This window comes from Plasmodium knowlesi (assembly GCF_000006355.2).
Source record: "Plasmodium knowlesi strain H genome assembly, chromosome: 1".
NCBI lineage: Eukaryota > Apicomplexa > Aconoidasida > Haemosporida > Plasmodiidae > Plasmodium > Plasmodium knowlesi.
Window position 1 is genome coordinate 836,596 of NC_011902.2, and position 18,395 is coordinate 854,990.

Consider the following 18,395-nt stretch of genomic DNA (forward strand, 5'->3'; position numbering starts at 1 on the left):
GGTTCTGATTATTAAGATTTTAAAAAATTTTCTGCAAAGAAGAATGTGCTATAACTTTTGCTATAATTTTTTCACTTTTTTTTTTTAGAAAAAATTATTTTCTTCAACATCGCGAAATAGAAAAAAAAAAAAAAATTTATATATATATGAATTCTTTTATAAGTTTGTTATTTAAAATTTAGGATAAAAGAAAAACATCTTTTTGTCCCTAAATAAATAATAAAAAATATATAAAAAAAAAAAAAAAAATGAAAAAATTAAGAATTAACAATTAATAATGAACAATTAAAAAATTAAAAATTAATAATAAACAATTAAAAAAATTAACAATTAGGAATTAACAATTAACAATATTTAAAAAGGCATACACAAAATTAAAACAATACTTTTGCAAAAGTAGCAGTTGAAGTGAAACCGAACTTTTTCTGCTAGCTTTTTAGAAAAGTAGCTAATACGAGAAAATAAGTATAGCATAAAAATAAATATCAAATCAATTATCAAATAACAGGGGGACATTTTAACCTTTCCAGATCTACATAATTTTCTCAAAACGAAAAAAAAAAAAAACCTTTTTAAACGCAACTGGGAAGAACACTACTTTACCCTACAGTCGTTGCATATTTTTTAATGATCGTTTCTTGTTTATATTTTTGTTTTCACTTGTGCTAATTTATCGCAAGCGCGTATAATTTAATTGAATAGGAACTTCCTTCCCCCGATATTATGGGTACAGCTGAAAGCTGAAAGGAAGTGTATATTAGGAGCATTCAAATGTTTCTTCTTCAAGTTTAGTGCCTTTGTATATAGTATATACTTTCTTTATATATTTCATTCGCCTATTTTGTGCTAATATATTTTTCATTTCCCCTGTTGAGGAAGTACCAAATGAATCCCTGCAACATCCCAATTATCGTCCTACCAGGGACATCATCTCCTGCTGATATTAGGAGAGCCATCGATACGAACAACCAGACTGTAGCAACATCCGATGGGAAGAAGAGCAAATGCAAGAGCAGAAAGAGCTTCGCTGATTTCAATCTTGCTTCCTTGCCATACAAAGTATTGTTCATCTTTGGTGTTATCGTTGTGTTGTTACAGGTGAGTGAAGGAGTATGAAGGAGAGCTAAAATAGTATCATCTTTGAGCATCCCTCTGAGATGTGATGTGTTAGTCAATTTTGCCCCTTTCATCTTGGCACCATTGCATGAATATGTGTACATACTCATACGATGATGTATGGGGCGTAGTCGTAATTATTAGTAGAAGCTTACCCAGTCATTTTTTTTACCTTTTAATCGCTACCATTTGATACATACTTGCTACATATATGCATGCTACATATATACATGCTACATATATACATGCTATATATATGCATGCTACATATATCTATGCTTCATATATCTATGCTTCATATATCTATGCTACATATATCTATGCTCCATATATATATGCTACATATATATATGCTACATATATATATGCTACATATATATATGCTACATATATATATGCTACATACTTTGAACACAGTGTCCACACACTTGTCACGCACCCACTACCCCTTTTTAGAAAAACAACACGTCTTCCAACTTAGAAGTTAGCAGAAATGGCAGATCCTTAGGTGCGTACAGCCATGATGACTCCTATGAGTACTACGGAAGTGGTAGGAAATGGGAAGATGAGGAAGACATGTATAACCTAAGAATGAGAGGTCGTGACGAAAACGATGGTGATGAGAAGAACAGGGAACATCGATCTGATGCAGATGATAAGCGTACTTTTCATGATATGAAACCCGCACCTGCATACGATGATGAAAAAGATGATAAGCGTACTTTTCATGATATGAAACCCGCACCTGCATACGATGATGAAAAAGATGATAAGAGTAAAATTATTCATGATAATAAACCTGTTCCACCTAAACCTGATGGTGATGAGAAGAACAAGGAACATCGATCTGATGCAGATGATAAGCGTACTTTTCATGATATGAAACCCGCACCTGCATACGATGATGAAAAGGATGATAAGAGCAAAATTATTCATGATAATAAACCTGTTCCACCTAAACCTGATGGTGATGAGAAGAACAAGGAACATCGCTCTGATGCAGATGATAAGCGTACTTTTCATGATATGAAACCCGCACCTGCATATGATGATGAAAAAGATGATAAGAGCAAAATTATTCATGATAATAAACCTGTTCCACCTAAACCTGATGGTGATGACCCTGGTAAGGGTGATGGCCACAACGTGGTTCCAAGTCCAGATGTACCTGATGATGATCCCACTAATCCACCCGCCACCACAGCAGCACCACGTACCCCAGGTGGTGACAAACATGATGACAGGCACGATGATAAGGATAATGTAATTAAAATAATTAAGACACATAAGATCGAACCTGATGACGAGCATGATGATGATAGACGTTATGACAGGCATGACGATAGGCATTATGATGATAGGCGCTTTGACAGGCATGATGATAGGCACGATGATGATAGGCGTTTTGACAGGCATGATGATGATAGACGTTATGACAAACATGATGACAGGCATTATGATGATAGGCGTTTTGACAGGCATGATGATAGGCGTTTTGACAGGCATGATGATAGGCGTTATGACAGGCACGATGATGATAGACATTATGACAAACATGATGACAGACACGATGATAAGGATAATGTGATTAAAATAATTAAGACACATAAGATCGAACCTGATGACGAGCATGATGATGATAGACGTTATGACAGGCATGATGATAGGCATTATGATGATAGGCGCTTTGACAGGCATGATGATAGGCACGATGATGATAGGCATTATGATGATAGGCGTTTTGACAGGCACGATGATGGATCTCACCCCAATCATCGTGGACGTCGTGTTGGTGTAACAGGAGCTATGTCTCAAGGCCCTGATCCAAGAGGTGATAGAAGAGGAGACGAAAGGGAATTCAGAAACTATGATGAACGCGGAAGAAATCTAGATGATAGGAGAGGACGAAATCGATATGACGATTTTAATGGCCTCGATGAATTTGGAGGTTATTATAACAGAAGGTTCAGAAGAGGCGATGATAGTTCAGCTCATTATGACAGATTTAATTCTATGAGATATGAAGGAGATTTTAGCCAAGGCTCTAGAGGTGGAAGAATGAGAAATGAAAATCCTTTTAGTGTCCCAAGAGATAGAAGAGATGATGTGAATGGCCCAAGAAAATCCCATGACTCCAGGCCACCACGTGGAAATCCTGAAGATGACCCAAGGCAATTCCCTAATTCTCGTGGACCTATGGAACGTGAGGACGAATTCGAAGATGGAAGAAATAGACGTATGCGTGCAGGACCACAAGGAGATGAAGGAAGGAGGGACGAACGAGGACGAGATAGAAGACTTGATATGGAAGAAGACAGGTTTAATTCCAGAGAAGATTTCATGAGAAGATCTGCAGATGGACGCCGAGGACAAGTAGGCAGAGATGTGCATGGACGACCCGAGGGTGACGATGAACGACTCCCATTCGGATGCACCCAAGCTGAATTAGAAGAGCAGATGACTGAAGAGGAATTAAACAGAAGAATCCAAAACTTGAGGCCAAATGCAACCGTAAAGGAGATGTTCGTTCTGTTCAACCAGATACTCTCCTTCGAAAGAAAGAAGTTTGTTAAGACGCAAGAGTATATTATGCGATACTCACAGTATTTACAAAAAACTCTGTTATTACCAACCCCAATCAGAATGAAGTACTGGTGGAGGGCACACTACAACATGACCGAGGAATTGATTAAGAAAGAGAGAGGAGACTTCCAAGATTTCTATGCCTTTGTAAACAGGGGACCATGCCAGAAATGGGATTTCCTCTACTTCGTCAATGCCAAGAGAAAGTCGTGGGAAGAACTCAGTGATTTAATGAAGAGCGTGTGGATGGAAATCTTAACCTACAAGATGAAAAAACACAGTAAATTGTAAACTAGTTGCGAGAAAAATGTGCTCTTTTGTAGCTGTGTCATCCATCCACGACCCTGCTGTTGATTATGCCTCTGGATAAGCCATAAATTAACGAAAGAGAGATTCCGGATAAAAGTGCTGATTTGCGAATTATATGCATATGTTAGCACGCTCCTTTGTTGATGTTAACACAAAGTGTTGTCCGCATGTGTGAGAGGGCGTCATAGGAGAACTTTTTGGATCATTCTTTGACACAGTGCCCCTTTTGCCCGTGCTATATATAAATTGTATATATATTGGACTGCTTAGGATAGCGCCACTTGGGCGAGGGGTGAACAAGTTTTTTAGAGGTCAACCAATTAAGGCAGCATCTGTGGTATAGATGACAAAGTTGGGACGTTTTTTCAAAAAATGACATAAACATATACATGAGAGAATGCAAGTGTACACCTGTAGAGTGACACCACTGTGCACAGTTCATCCTCGTGCAAAAAAAAAAAAAAAAAAAAAAAGAACATGTACGAAACATGTGATTATATTTTTATATTATATACCTCTTTAGGTTGGTTACTTGAGTTCATTATTTATTTTTTGTTTATCTATTTCGTCAATGAGTTGCACCCCTTTTTTATTCCTCACTGTTACATTCATAGCTACACGCGTAGCTATGTTCACTGCACTGCCTAATTCTATGTGGTACAAATACACTTTCCAATTTATACCAATGATTGAACAATGCATGCACTTGCAATTCCACTTATGAACATTTTTAACAATTCATAATACATCATTAATTCATACACTGAAAAAAAACAAACAAACAGAAACAACTTGTACATGCAGTATATTTAAAAGAGAATTAAGAAGGCATACAACAAAAACAAAAAAAAAAAAAGAGTAGATCCTACAATCACGTTTTGGACTAGTAAAGAATGCCCTATTATGGGAATGGTAATTTAGGGAGGAGCATATATAGTCTCTTTTTTTTTTTTTTTTTTTTTTTTTTTGCTCTATAATTGTAGTGACGTATTAGGATGAGCCGATTTAACATAGTTCGTTGAATAGGGTTATTATCCTACCCCCTGGTATATATGGTGACGTGGCCAAGTTGGCCCCACGTTAGATGTACAAATGGATCAGCATGAAAATAAAAAAGGTCCTTTAAGAAGTTATTTTTTCATCATTGAGTAGGATGAATTCCCAAATGGTATAGTAAAGGATATCTCTTTTTTTTTAACAAAATGTTCGTAAAGAATAGAAATACGCAATTTGGATGTTGCAAACATTTTGTCAAAGCATTCCAACTCGAGGAAATTTCTCTTCTGTTTAAAATGGACAGAGATTGCCACGCATTGGTCTTATAAGTGAGGTAAGTTTCCCCCAGCATGTTGTCCCTATTGTTCTCCTATATTTAGTGAGTGTATCAAAGGGATGATGTCACGGGGGGGGTTATATACACTTTTTTTTTAAATGTTACTTTTCTCGCCATTAATTCACCAAAAAGGGGGGGGAAGTGTATAAAAAAAAAGGGTAATTTCTTTTTTTGGGTTCTTCCTTCTTACATTATTCGGAGGTAAACATTTGGAAAAGACAGTGGTCGGTTATTTTCAATGGAAAGTTCCAATTAATTGCATTTGTGTTACTGATCATGAGGGATGAAAAATTCGCACTCAAACAGCAGTATGAAATAGGGTTCGAAAAAAGGGGGAGGCATTATTAATTAATGAAATGTGTGAAAAAGCGAAATGATGCAGTCGCCAAAAAGTGGGGAAAACACTTCAACAATGAAGAATCCGGTAAGGGTAACACCCTCCTCTATTTGCGAATTCGTGAAAGTGAGGAAGACCCATTTGTGAGAAGTTGTCCGATCAGGTTGGGGTTCCAATTCCTCCTTCCCCATAAACGGATATGTGCAAAAAGGAGTACATTTCGAGCATAAGGTTGTAATGTACGTTCGCACAAGGGCGGAAAATATTGATGTAAACGAATTAGTGGGGCGGTGATTTTTATTGAAAGGGTAAGGACAACAAAATATAGCATTATATGAGATATGAAAAATTGAAAATTGTTTTTCCCATTTTAAGCGATGCGAAAAATGTATTTTACAAAATAAGTCATCCGCAAGCATGCACTATAGAGTGCGACATTTTGTAAAAATAATTTCCTCATTTTAAATGTGATAATATGGTTATCTTTCGTTAAGAATATCTATTATTTTGCTTCCCACTGGAATGATCATAATTAGGAGAAGAACTGCCCCCCATATCTGCATAGCCGCGAAGACAATAGCCCCAATTACCATGCCGACAGTCGCTAACACGATCAGATCTTTGATGAAGACACATTTGGATTTCTTCCCGCGATGGACGTAATGTTTCTGTAAAAGGTCGTCCATATCTACATTCCCCTCTTCACAGTTGCACTTCAATAAGTTGTATTGGACTTCTTCGTGGAGCGTATCTACACTTTCATTTACCTTAGGAATTGCACTTAACATTCGCTGCAGGCGTTTATCTTTATCTTTACCTTGGATCTTACTTTTCATGCAATGATTTTTTCTTAGCCTTTCCAGCATTTCTTCTGCTGTTGGTTCGGGTTTATTTTTTAGCACACTCGTTGATCTGCATTGGGGAAATGGGGCCTTTGCAACACTTCCTGATATATTCGCATGGAGGAGTTCACTTTGTACGTCACCCTGAAGGGGGAGAGTTGAGGAAGGGTCAGAATGTTATTGAATTTAAACTTTACGCTAAAATGGTGGCGATTTTTAGAAGGTGGGCTATATACGGTGGTCAGTAAATTTGAATGTGTCACAGGGTGCGGGAATTCTTATTACCTCACTGGAGAAAGGGCATGCCCAAATGAGAATTGCAAATAGGGTAATTTTAAGAATATGTGGAAGAAAAGATTTATGTTCTTTTTCCTTCCCAGTGTCCTGCGATATCATGTAGCCAATTTTGGCCTGGCTGGGTATCCCTACTGTGGAGGTAGAGTCATTGGGGTAATTTGCGCCTATCATTTTTTTATTCCTCTGTTTTGTGTTGTGAAGTCAAACTTATCATTAAGGCATGGCATTTTTGTTGCAAATATAATTATACTAAGAACTGAGAGAAAGGTTGGTTTGTTTTTAGAGCAATTGGGGAAAGGGGAATTAGCTTACCAGAGGGAGAAGTACCTATTTGGTTCGGTAGAGATAAGAATTCCTCGGTAATTTCAATCTGTATACAAATCAATTTTAACAGTGTTGCGTAGAATGGAGGAAAAAAAAAAAAAAAAAAAAAATCATTCTATTATAATTTTTCCACTGCGCGCAAATCAGAAAAGAGAGAATTATTATTTTTTTTTTTTTTTGGGGGACTAAAACGTAATGTGGGGAAATAGGAAATGTAAAAATCGAAAAGGAGGGGAAATTAATTCGACACCTTCTACACCATTGTGGTTCCGTGGTCGCCCTGTTTTTTTCTCCCGCAATTCTGTTACTTATATAGAAATGATGGTCTCCATATTTGTCTCTCCGCTCTTCCCATTTAATTAGAGTGTACAATAAATCACATTCGATGTCCCCATAGTGGTATGTCTCGCTTAAATGGGGAAAAATGGTTCACGAAGATTGAATTGATATGCATATTGGGGTGTGGAATATATAGGAAGAACTGTTCAACTGCGGAACCGCCGGTGCAGCTGGAAATAATCAAGTGGGTGTAACAACAAGCGTAAACCATTTAATCATCTGAAGAAAAAATCCTCAGCATGCGGGGCGCTATTATTAACTTCTTTTAAATATCTCTCCCTGGAGTTATTATTGCCCAAAGCATGACAAAAGGTATTACTAAAATTATCGAACGGGGAAAACACCTAAATCAGAAAAAAAAAAAAAAAAGAAAAAAAAAAAAGGGAGATGATGAGAACAAATTAATAGCAATAATTTTAAACGGTGCGTATGCAAAACTACTGAATGCACTGCTCGATGAGGGCAACAACCGTTTACTCTATCCCTAATGTTATGTTCACTATACCATTATAGGGATAATTTTTTTCAAAGAAGAGAATTTTAGTCAAGCTTTTTGCACACAGAAGAGACCTTGTTAGAATATGGAGAAAGTTTTAGGGAATGCTTTCTTAAAATAAAAAATTAACGGTGTAAGGGGATTTGTTGTTAAGATTTATTTAGCATGCTAAGTTCCAACAATACCGAACTTTATTTATTTTCGTGCCGCAGAAAATAACGATACGCTTATGGAAGAATTGTCACTCTATTAATTCATTTTTTATATCTAGTGGGCTTATGGCATATTACGGCTATTAGATGCTAGTCCACCTAAGTAGGTCTCTTCGCGAAGAAGGGAGAAATATCACCTACGTGAAAATTGAATTATTACATCATGATATGTATACGAAATAGGATGGGTAATGGAGCTTTGTGTATTTTGATAACTGGGTCACTTTTCTAAGGGTGTGGAAGTAGCAGGTTTATATTATATGGTACCCGATTGACGTAGAATTCATTTTTTATAACAACCCCGAAAGGGCATTTATTAGAAGAAGAATCCTATATTGCAATATGGCAACTGAACACATTTTTGTTTAGGGTGGTATGTAGGATATGAACTGAGGAGTTGTCTATTGTGGGTAGTACAGAAGTCTCCATAATGTAGTTGCATAATTTTTCCCTTTTTTTAAATTATAAGAGGATATTCCATAGTACATTCATTTAGAATTTTAGGCCTTATCATTTTTATAGAGTCATTTTTATTTGTGCAAAAGGTCACTGTGTACATTTTTTCGAGCCTACTGGGAATACGCCAGAGGTTAGGGGCATTCAATTGTATAAGGGAAAAAGTAACGTCATTAAGGAATTACCCATTTTGGAGTTGCCTCATTGGGGGAGTTGCACCTCCTAGATCAGACTGCCTTCACGTACACCTATTTACATACACTTTCCTATTTATAGCCCAACGGTTCGATCTCCCTTTAGGAAAAAAAGGAAGGCCCTTTTCTTTTTTTGGTCTTCCTCGTGGTGGTTTAAAACGCAAAAGCGGCGTAAATCACTCCCATTTCCATAATTGAAAAAGGGTACCTTAACTGGGGCAATGCCATTTTAGAAATAATTTATTATCAAAAAAAAGGGGTTCATTAAGGAGGGAATAGTGTACCTTTTGGATGTTTTCCTTAATGGCATAGATATTCTTATTAAGTCAAAGGACAACAAAAAAGAGTATACACTGTGAATGTCGTTAGGGATTCTACTTGCAAGTATTTTTTTTACCGTGAAAAAAGGTGATCATCGAATTGTTTAAGGGTAACGTTTTGTGTTACAAGTGGGGGTTCTACAGAAGCATATTTTTCAGACTTATCTACCTAAATTGTTTTTAGTGCAAAATGGTAAACTGGAGAAAAAAAAAATTGTCATTATGTAGATTTAAAGAGATTACACATAAATGGGCATACAGAAGAAAATAAGCTCTAGTGTGTCGTATATTAGATATATTTTTTTACCCTTTATACAATTTATACATTTCAGCGTTATTTTTATTTTAATCCTCCACGGCAAATAAAATGTTTTCCTTGGGAATTTTTTCTTCATAGAAAAATTGTATTATTTTCTTTTCCGCTCGCACAGCACTTGTGTATGCATAATGTTATTATATTAATGTTTAAATGGGTGGATGGGACGAAACTGGTGAAAAAAGTGAAACAAGGGGATGATAAAAAAAAGTACGGTAAAAAAATATAGTAAAAAAATCGCACAACATATGTTGAATATAACAATGTGAGCGCGAATTTAATAGAGAACAGAAAACACATAAATTGCAAATATTGCAAAAAAATATTTTTAGAATAGGCTTTTAGCGAGAAACACTTTTTAGTAAAGAAATAATACGTTGGTTAATTTTTACTTTCCTAAATTTACACGTAAATTTTACTACTCCGCAAAAGTATTATGAGTGTTTTTATAGCACCCCCCTATTTTAATTGATTAAACTAAAATTCGCCTGAAATAAGGGAAATAAATTAAGTATATACCCTTTTTGGAAAATAGTAAATTATACATATATATATTTCCTTTTTCCCTTCTAGGAGAATTTATTACTTTATAAATTTTTCTCCGTCTTCAGGCTTACGCATTTTTTAGTAAAATTTTTGTTCGCACTTCTTTCATATTGATGCCCCAGTGGTAGGAAGTTATTTCGCCTGTTGATTCTTCGCCTGTTGATTCTTCGCCTGTTGATTCTTCGCCTGTTGATTCTTCGCCTGTTGATTCTTCGCACGTTGAATTCACATAGAGCGCTTCGGAGTTTTTTAAGGAGGCCCCAAAACGTAACGGGAAGCTGATCACACGAAGTATTACATACGTATTCCTTTAGACGCATCGTTAGGCGAAATAAAGATCCAGCTAGCCAAATTTTATATAATGATTAATTAAAAGAAGTACATAATTAAACCGATCGAAGCAAAGTTAATAAAGGATGATTTTCCCATTCTATGTCCAACTTTTCTTATTCACCTTTTTCGTTTCCTTTCGGCAATCCCAGGGCCAAGTAAGCATACGTCAGGCAGAACGCCAAGCCTGAAAGGGTGTTACGTTATATGATGGGAATTACCTTTTAGGTGTACTCCCTGCATATGTGTGTATTCTTACATATTTTCTCGCCCACACCATCTCCCATTTGCAGTGCATCGTTGACGAACCCACCCTCAAGGCTAGCTCTTCGCAGAGCAGTAACCTACGCCACAGGTGCGGACGAATGTTATCCGAGTATGGAAGTTATTATGATGGATCTGACTTAACAGATGAGTCATCCTTCAGACTTAGGAGTAGCGAAACTGATAGCAGTAGTTCCGATTTTAGTGAAGAAGATGATGGCCATTTACAACGTTATTTAACTTCTAGAGTACATAGAGAAAGGGAAGACAAATGGAAAAAGGAATTTTCCGATTTTGTAGGATCCCTTGATAGTGTGGATTCTGTAGGTTCGAGAAGGAAGGTGTTAAAGAAGATTCTGTCACATCTTAAAAAACAAGACACATTCGACTATGATTTTTTAATGGGCTACATAGATACCCACTTAGAAGGAAAACAGAAAAAAGATATGAAATTGTTGGTGGACGAGTTGAGGAAGTATAATGTGAAGTATTTAGAGACAAAGTCTCGTTTCAGAAGTAACATGAAAACTTTTCGAAAAAAGATCAAGAAGAACATTATGCTTTTGATTTTACTGGTTCCCTCCATCACCACCTTATTTGTGTTGTTAGGTATGATAATGTCGATGATTATCTGTGGTCCAGCTGCGCTAGCCAGCGCTCCTATAGTTGCTTCTACCGTTGTTACTTCAAGTGCTGGTGCTGTGGTTGGAGTTAGTAGTGTTGCCGCTGCACCCGCTGCTTGTGGTGCCTTGGCGGAGGTGATGATACCCATTTTTACCTGCTGTGAAAACATGTGCAGAGTTGCATATTTTTCCTATCCTTTATTATTGTTGTAATGTGTACCGAAGGGGCGGTGATGGTAGGAGACGGGTAGTTATTTGATCAATGGGTGATAAAACTAAGAAGTTTTTATTTATTTTTTTTCTCTCTATCTACGTAAAAATGGCCTTCTTGAACTCAATAGAAAATACGCTGGATGAGCATTTTAGTTCTTACGATGGTATAGGAAGCAGCTAGCAGAAGGAATAAACGTTAAAGGAAAAAGTAAAAATATACACAATAAGTAACACCCGTAAGGGTGTTACAATTTTTTAGGATCAAAGGGTGAAGTGAAGAACCAGTCTTATGTAAATATTGAATATTTTGGACCCACTTTCTTTTTTTTTTTAATTTTTTATTTTGTTATTTTTTCTCGACTTTTCTTTTTCACGTCTGTTAGTTTTAGTCCGCATAAGTGCACACTGTGCGTGCGCATATAATTAGATATCTTCCATATGTTTATGCACTATTTTTAATTAAGCGTATTTTATATTACTTACTCGTTGCGGTGTAAAGTTTTCTTTTCCCATTTGTTCGTACAAAATATCGCCCGCATGACAGGGAAGAAGGAAAATTCGAAGGGGAAAGTAGCTCATGCATTTGTGGGGAGGGGGGAAATTGTAATGTGTGCATATATGTGTGTATGTGATGTAGATATGCATATGAGAACATATTTCTTTCCAATGGAAACACTTAGGTGATATATGATTGTGCGTTGTTTTTCATTTCTGAATGATTGCGCCTGTATGCATGGGCCACGTTTATACTCTTAAAAGCGTACATGAGTTATTTCACATTAGAATGGAGTTAGCAATTTTTAACCTAATCATCAAACTTAACTTTTTTATAATTTATTTTAAAAGATGTCTGATGAATTCTGCCATGAGGGGAACTGTCCAATCGATTTGGGTAGTACCGGAGTGGAAGGCACATCGACGTTTGATTTGTTCGGAACAGAGTTACTTGCCCATGGGGTTTGCCCCCATTTTGCTGCGCTGCATGTAGCACAAGATGAGATCCTTCGCGGGAATACCATATGGACGGATACATATATATATATATGTAGCACATATGTTATAACCCAGGGATTTTTACTTGCACGTGTGTGAGGGAGTACTTTTAACTTGTTTAAGTACTGTCCTTTATATTCGGCGTGTTCAGAGAAAGAATGACCCTTTAAATTGAGCAAAGAGGATATTCTACTTGTCGCAGGTCAGGTAATTCTTGTCCTTTCCCTTTAAAATTACACTTTAGGAGGAGAGGAGAGGAAATTAAATTTAGGCAACGGAAATGACATATGTAGGAAGGACCCGTTTCATGCATAGCCTAAGTTGACCCATTAAAGTTAATAAGTTTGTAATTTTTGACATTGGCAGATACGCCAAGGAAAAAAGAAAGTGAACATAATAGAGCGAAGGTTACCCCGCATGGCCAATGGAATACCTTTCCAGGGCAGTAAAAATAACGAGTGCAGGGAGGAAACTGAGTTTAGGAAGAAGTAAATGTACACAGGTATTTTCAACTGCGGGACGATTTCTAAAGTTGTATACGTGAATGATTTATATATACATATATGCGATCGCGTAGTAGGGACTCGTATATGTAGAAAAAGTGATTTTGAAGAGCGCATGTACAAAGGTTAGAGTACGGCACAGTGCTCTTAATTGAAGCAGAATAAGAAGAAAGGAAAAATTATTCTACATTCTGTTAAATATACATTAAAGTGCAATTCAGTCGTGCATATGGAAAGTACTTACGCTAAGGAGACGATTCGGAAGGGAGCGTTTTCAATTTTTAAGAAAGATAGATACAAATTAGAAGAACGTATTATACGAGTGTATTCGCTTTACATATATATACGCATAAAGATGCGCGAAAAAAAAAGAAAAGAAGAGAATGAAAAGAAGGAGAAAAAAATTTTGCGAGGATCGTTGGCGATTGTTCCGTAGATAAAATTTCCCGAAGTAAATTAAAATTGTACAATTTATTTTACATTTGCGTACGTGGGAAAGGCTAAGAAATGAACTAGTCGTAACAGTGTATCACTCTTTAGAGTGTTTTGTTTATAGAAAATATTGAGGGAGGGCGTATTTACGGTCATTGTGACATGGATGTATAATATATGTATACATACGTGTATAGCACATACCAGTGCAGTACTGTTTTTTCCACTTTTTTTCTTTTTTTTAAAATTTTATTTAATTTTACGCTTGTCCCCTTGAAGCGGATATTTAGATAATACATTTTCATTCTAAGCGTAATATTGATATAATATTTTGTTCTATAGAAGAAAATAGCAATTCTACAGGAGGAAAGGGAGAAAAATATATATTTATCGGCACGACTACTGAAGTAGCCAACTCGTAATATTGACGTCTAATCCTTTTAAACAAAACTAGGTTTCCTATTTTAAGGGGAAAAAATACAAGGTAAAATTTAATTAAGCAATTCTTTGTTTACGTTGTTTGCTTGTTAGAGCTTCATTCTTGTACAATTACGTATGAGCCTAGAATAAATATATAGCACGTAGTTTGGCTCCTCCTATTAAACACAAATCAAGCAAAATAGGGGAATATAGTAAAAAATAATTAAATGCAACATAAAGTAAAATAAGAGCCACGAAGAATTTCCATTTTATCATTTGTAAGCAAAACAATTCGTTCACGATGTCGAGCGTTTCTTCTAGAATTTTCCTATTTATGTCATGTATAATCTGGTATGAGTGAAAAGAAAAAGAATGAGGGAAAAGGAAGATGAAATATGCTACACGATTTGCATATTTCGCATATTATTAATGCGCGTGCGGAGTTCGCGTCCGCCTTTTCTCACCCCCGCCAAAGAGTGGGAAAGTATAATATATTCATTTATGCTTTCATCTATGTTTTCATTTTTACGTGTGTTTTTCTTTTACGTATGAAGTCTTTGCAGCAAGGAATACGACACCTTCTTCTGCAGATCGTCTAGCACGAGCTACAGCAGAAATTTGTCGGAGAAGCCTCTGAAGAATGAATGGAATACAGTAGTTGGGGGCACCTTAGAAGGGGAGGATGGCACCACGGACCATGTAAGCAGTGCATATTTACAAGGAACTCCCTCAGATTGCAACGATGCATCCAATGAAGGGTACGATAAGCTTTCCAAGTTGGAGGACAAATTGAAAGAAGAGTGGAACGAACTATCCATGATGGAAATAGAAGATTGGTTTAATGTCATAGTAGGAGCTGTTGATACATTAACTACAGAATATGATTCCTCCAACGTTATGGAAGATAAGGGAAGCAGTTGGTCTAAATTAATAAAAATGTTAACTGCTTTTCGAGAAGCAGAAATTAAGGAGAACAATGCCATTTTCGCGAAATTTCTGGATTACTTGCGAGAAAAAAGGGAAAAAGAACCAAGTGATACTTTAACTGAAGAGGAAGAAAACATCTGGAATGATATCAAACTATTAAAACAAGAAAAAGATGCGAAGTGGAAAGAATACCACGTGGGAACTTGGAAATATTGGTTCCAGAAGGAATTTCCCACAGGGAAGCAGATAAAGAATGAATAATCCATCGTACGAGTAACCAATTTGTGGTTTCCCCCTAGAATGGGATTTTTTGCATAGTCGATAGATGACATCATATGCATATATACATATATACATGTGCGTATATGTATATATGCATATGCACATTTATTGAAATATTTAATTCTTCCGTTTTGGAAAATATATAATTACTTACATAGGCGGCGTTGCCGCCATTTTGCGCCGTACTTGTGCCCTGATTTTGCATCCATTTTGTTAACACTCCTGCGAATCTGTCCGCCATGTTTATGAATTGTTCGTAGTACAGAATTAATGTAATCCTATAGAATTAAAATTAATAATTTACTTCCGTCTTCGTCTTGGACGTAATCGTTTATTTCTCTTTCCCCCTTACTTCTTTTCTTTTTTCCTGTCGAGTTAGTCCCCACTATCAGGTTTTTTCATGCCATTATGTTGGTGTGTAGTATCCGGTTGGAGGGCGTGTCCGGTTTTTCCCCGGCCGTCCGATTGGTCTCTCTGTAGTTTTCCGGTTGAATGGCGTGTCCGGTATTTTTTTTCCCTGCCGCCCGGTTGCTCCAGTTCCAGTTAGACGGAGTGTCCAGTTTTTTCCTTTCCTGCCGTCCGATTGGTCTCCGCGTAGTTTCCAGTGCCTGTCTGCAAGAAGTTTTTCCTTATTTTCTACCCCTAAAAAAAATAAAGCTAAACCCAGAAAAGTAAATCCTAAGTCCTGAAAAACTTATTCCAACCCCCTTACAACCTTATTCCTATACCCTTAAAACGTTATTCTAATACCCCAACAACATTATTCTAACCCCCCCAACAACCATATTCGGACACCCGAACAACCTTATTCCTATACCCCTACAACCTTATTCTAATACCCAGAACCTGAACCCTGAAACCTGAAACCTTGGGGCATGGAGCAGTGAACAAATAAACAAATAAAAAAAATCAACAAATCAACAAATAATACATACACAAGATCGCGGTATCATTTGAAACATTACGAAAAAAGCAAAAAAAAAATAAAATTAAATACGAATTCATGTATTCATTTTGTAGAGTAACATACATAACGTGAACACATTTTAAATATAAATATGTCCATATAATTATACTACAAAATAAATTTCTTGAATACGGGGGGGAATGAATTGGGAAATTTTTTTCTTCTTTCTGTTTTTTTTTGTTGAATATTATAATTCATATTTTCTTCAATTTCAAACATTACTAAAGCCATATATCTCTAATATGTATAATTGAAGAAGTCGCGAAATTGAATAGTTTCAATATTAATTTGATTTAATATTAATTATATTTTTAAATAATTTGTTCCTTTTATCCAGAATTCATAATTTCATTTTATTAATAAATTCATTCTATTTTAATTCGTTTAGGCGTATTGTAGATACTTCCGCGTGCACACACTGAATTAATTATATCAACCTTCTCATTCTTCCAATGAGCCAACTTTTCCCATTCTTGTCCTAAATATTCATTCTCCTTATGATAAAACCACGACATGAGTTCTCTTCTTTGTTTATCTATATGCGGATTTGCACTGTACCATTTTCTAGATTGAGCCAAATTTAGAATTTTCCCTGTTCGCATAACTCCAAATGATTTATAATCAGCATCCTTTTCGTTCATTTTCCAGTGGAACATTAACCATTCCTTGATTTTCTTGTCTTTAAATTGTTTTATATCTTTAAGAAGAAGTTTAAATAAATTAGAATGAATGTCATCCAACCATTTTTTCAACTTTGAATGAGTTCCGAATTTTCTTTTTGTGCTGAACAATTTTTTCCATGTACTGTCCTTACAATCCTGTTTTTTCAATGTTGGAGTGTCTTTTTCTTCTGTTGGGACTTGATTATATTCTGACCTTTTATTTTCAATTGAGTTAATCCAATTCGCCCACTCGTCATTACTTTTTTGCATCCATCCTTCTCTTGTTTCATTTAATTTATTCTTAAATCCCTCCCAATCGTCCTCTAAGCTTTGCTTGAATGTGGTCCAATCTGTGAATTTTGGAACTGCCGCTCCCAAATCTTCGGGTTTCAATGGAAACCCAGCGGTTTTATCCTTTACTTCCTCCTTTATTTCTTCTTTATACTCTGCATTTTTTGTAGTTCCTTCTAATGCAACATTGATGTTTGAAGGGTCCGCCGTCTTTACAACATGATCTGCATCATTTCCTAATTCTACATTGTTCTATAGAACAAAGAGAAAGCGAAAAGAAAAAAAAAAAAAAGTTCGTTCATTTATTATTTTCACATTAAATTTAAAGAATCGCCCTTTGACCAATGCAACTTATGAATATATATGCATATAAAATTCTTCCTATAATAGCGCTTATGGTTTATCTCTTACTGTTGAAGCATGAATGGAAAGAACAGCAGAAGACAAAATAAATAATCTTAAATATTGATATGAAACCATAATTCTATATCTTTATTGCTCTTATAATAAAAATAACTTGGATTCTTATTTTTTTTTTGTTTCACTGTTAAATTTTGACACAAGGAAGAAATTTCTTTTCGTTAAATCAAAGAATTTTTCTATGTATATTTTTCTTCCATATATATGTGTGTGCTTCCCTTTAAAATTATTCCAATAGAATAATATATTTTTTGTCTCCTTTTTTTTTTTTTTTCTTTTAATATTTAAAAAATTAATATAAGGTTATTCCCGTCTATATATATTTAAAGATATTAGTATATAATTAAATAAAATGAACCCCCATGTATATAGTGTAAAAATAAATATAAATTCATAATTTTATAAAAAATTTTTATAAAATAGTACAGAAAAAAAAGAAAAAAAAAGAAAGGAAAAAAAAAAGGGGTATATGAATTATTACATAATGAACATATAAAACAGTAAAAAAAAATAAAATAAAATAACTAAAAAATTAAACCAAAAAAATATATATACAACTGTAGATATTTCATTAGGATGGAAAAATTATGTATATAACATATACAAAGTTAAATAAAAAAAATTCAATTTAAAAAGGAAAAAGAAAAAATATATATTATATTATTCAAAAATGTATATATTGAATGAAAGAGTAATTTTTTTTTTTTTCTATTTATTGTTAACTTTTCTATAAAATTTTCTTCTGTGTAGTAGCAAGGAATTTATATACTAGCTACGAAATGAACAATGATAAAAGAGTTGTTCTAAAAGATTTTTTTATGTAAGATGCAAACCTGGTAGAGTGTGGTAATAACCAAAAAGAGCACGTTTTGTAAGTTTCTTTTTTTTTTTTTTTATATATACCAAAAAAAAAAAAAAAAAAAAAAAAGAAGAAAAAAGTGCAGGAGAAGAAAGGAAAAATTCTTATCTAATTTTAATGCAAACACTTCATACCTAATTATAATTTATGAATAATAAATTAAATACTAATTAAGAACTGAACACTTTA

General features: G+C 35.0%; 5 protein-coding genes across 5 annotated transcripts; 3 read left to right on the forward strand and 2 right to left on the reverse strand.

Moving 5' to 3' along the window:
* Positions 1-885: 885 nt before the first annotated feature.
* PKNH_0117900 (Plasmodium exported protein (PHIST), unknown function) lies at positions 886-3,990 on the forward strand (the record flags this gene model as incomplete). Its single annotated transcript, XM_039113770.1, has 2 exons — positions 886-1,098; positions 1,573-3,990. The coding sequence occupies 2 exons, from the start codon at positions 886-888 to the stop codon at positions 3,988-3,990; spliced, it is 2,631 nt and encodes an 876-aa protein (XP_038969389.1).
* A 2,167-nt stretch (positions 3,991-6,157) lies between these two features.
* On the reverse strand, positions 6,158-6,988 carry PKNH_0118000 (Plasmodium exported protein, unknown function; the record flags this gene model as incomplete). Its single annotated transcript, XM_002257632.1, has 2 exons — positions 6,158-6,664; positions 6,806-6,988. 2 exons carry the CDS (start codon positions 6,986-6,988, stop codon positions 6,158-6,160), a joined length of 690 nt encoding a protein of 229 aa, XP_002257668.1.
* Positions 6,989-10,436: 3,448 nt separating this feature from the next.
* PKNH_0118100 (Plasmodium exported protein, unknown function) lies at positions 10,437-11,450 on the forward strand (the record flags this gene model as incomplete). Its single annotated transcript, XM_002257633.1, has 2 exons — positions 10,437-10,508; positions 10,644-11,450. 2 exons carry the CDS (start codon positions 10,437-10,439, stop codon positions 11,448-11,450), a joined length of 879 nt encoding a protein of 292 aa, XP_002257669.1.
* A 2,649-nt stretch (positions 11,451-14,099) lies between these two features.
* PKNH_0118200 (ring-exported protein 3, putative) lies at positions 14,100-14,986 on the forward strand (the record flags this gene model as incomplete). The annotated part of the gene is made up of 2 exons (XM_002257634.1): positions 14,100-14,149; positions 14,353-14,986. 2 exons carry the CDS (start codon positions 14,100-14,102, stop codon positions 14,984-14,986), a joined length of 684 nt encoding a protein of 227 aa, XP_002257670.1.
* A 1,353-nt stretch (positions 14,987-16,339) lies between these two features.
* PKNH_0118300 (tryptophan-rich antigen) lies at positions 16,340-17,407 on the reverse strand (the record flags this gene model as incomplete). Its single annotated transcript, XM_002257635.1, has 2 exons — positions 16,340-17,179; positions 17,339-17,407. 2 exons carry the CDS (start codon positions 17,405-17,407, stop codon positions 16,340-16,342), a joined length of 909 nt encoding a protein of 302 aa, XP_002257671.1.
* Positions 17,408-18,395: the final 988 nt, after the last annotated feature.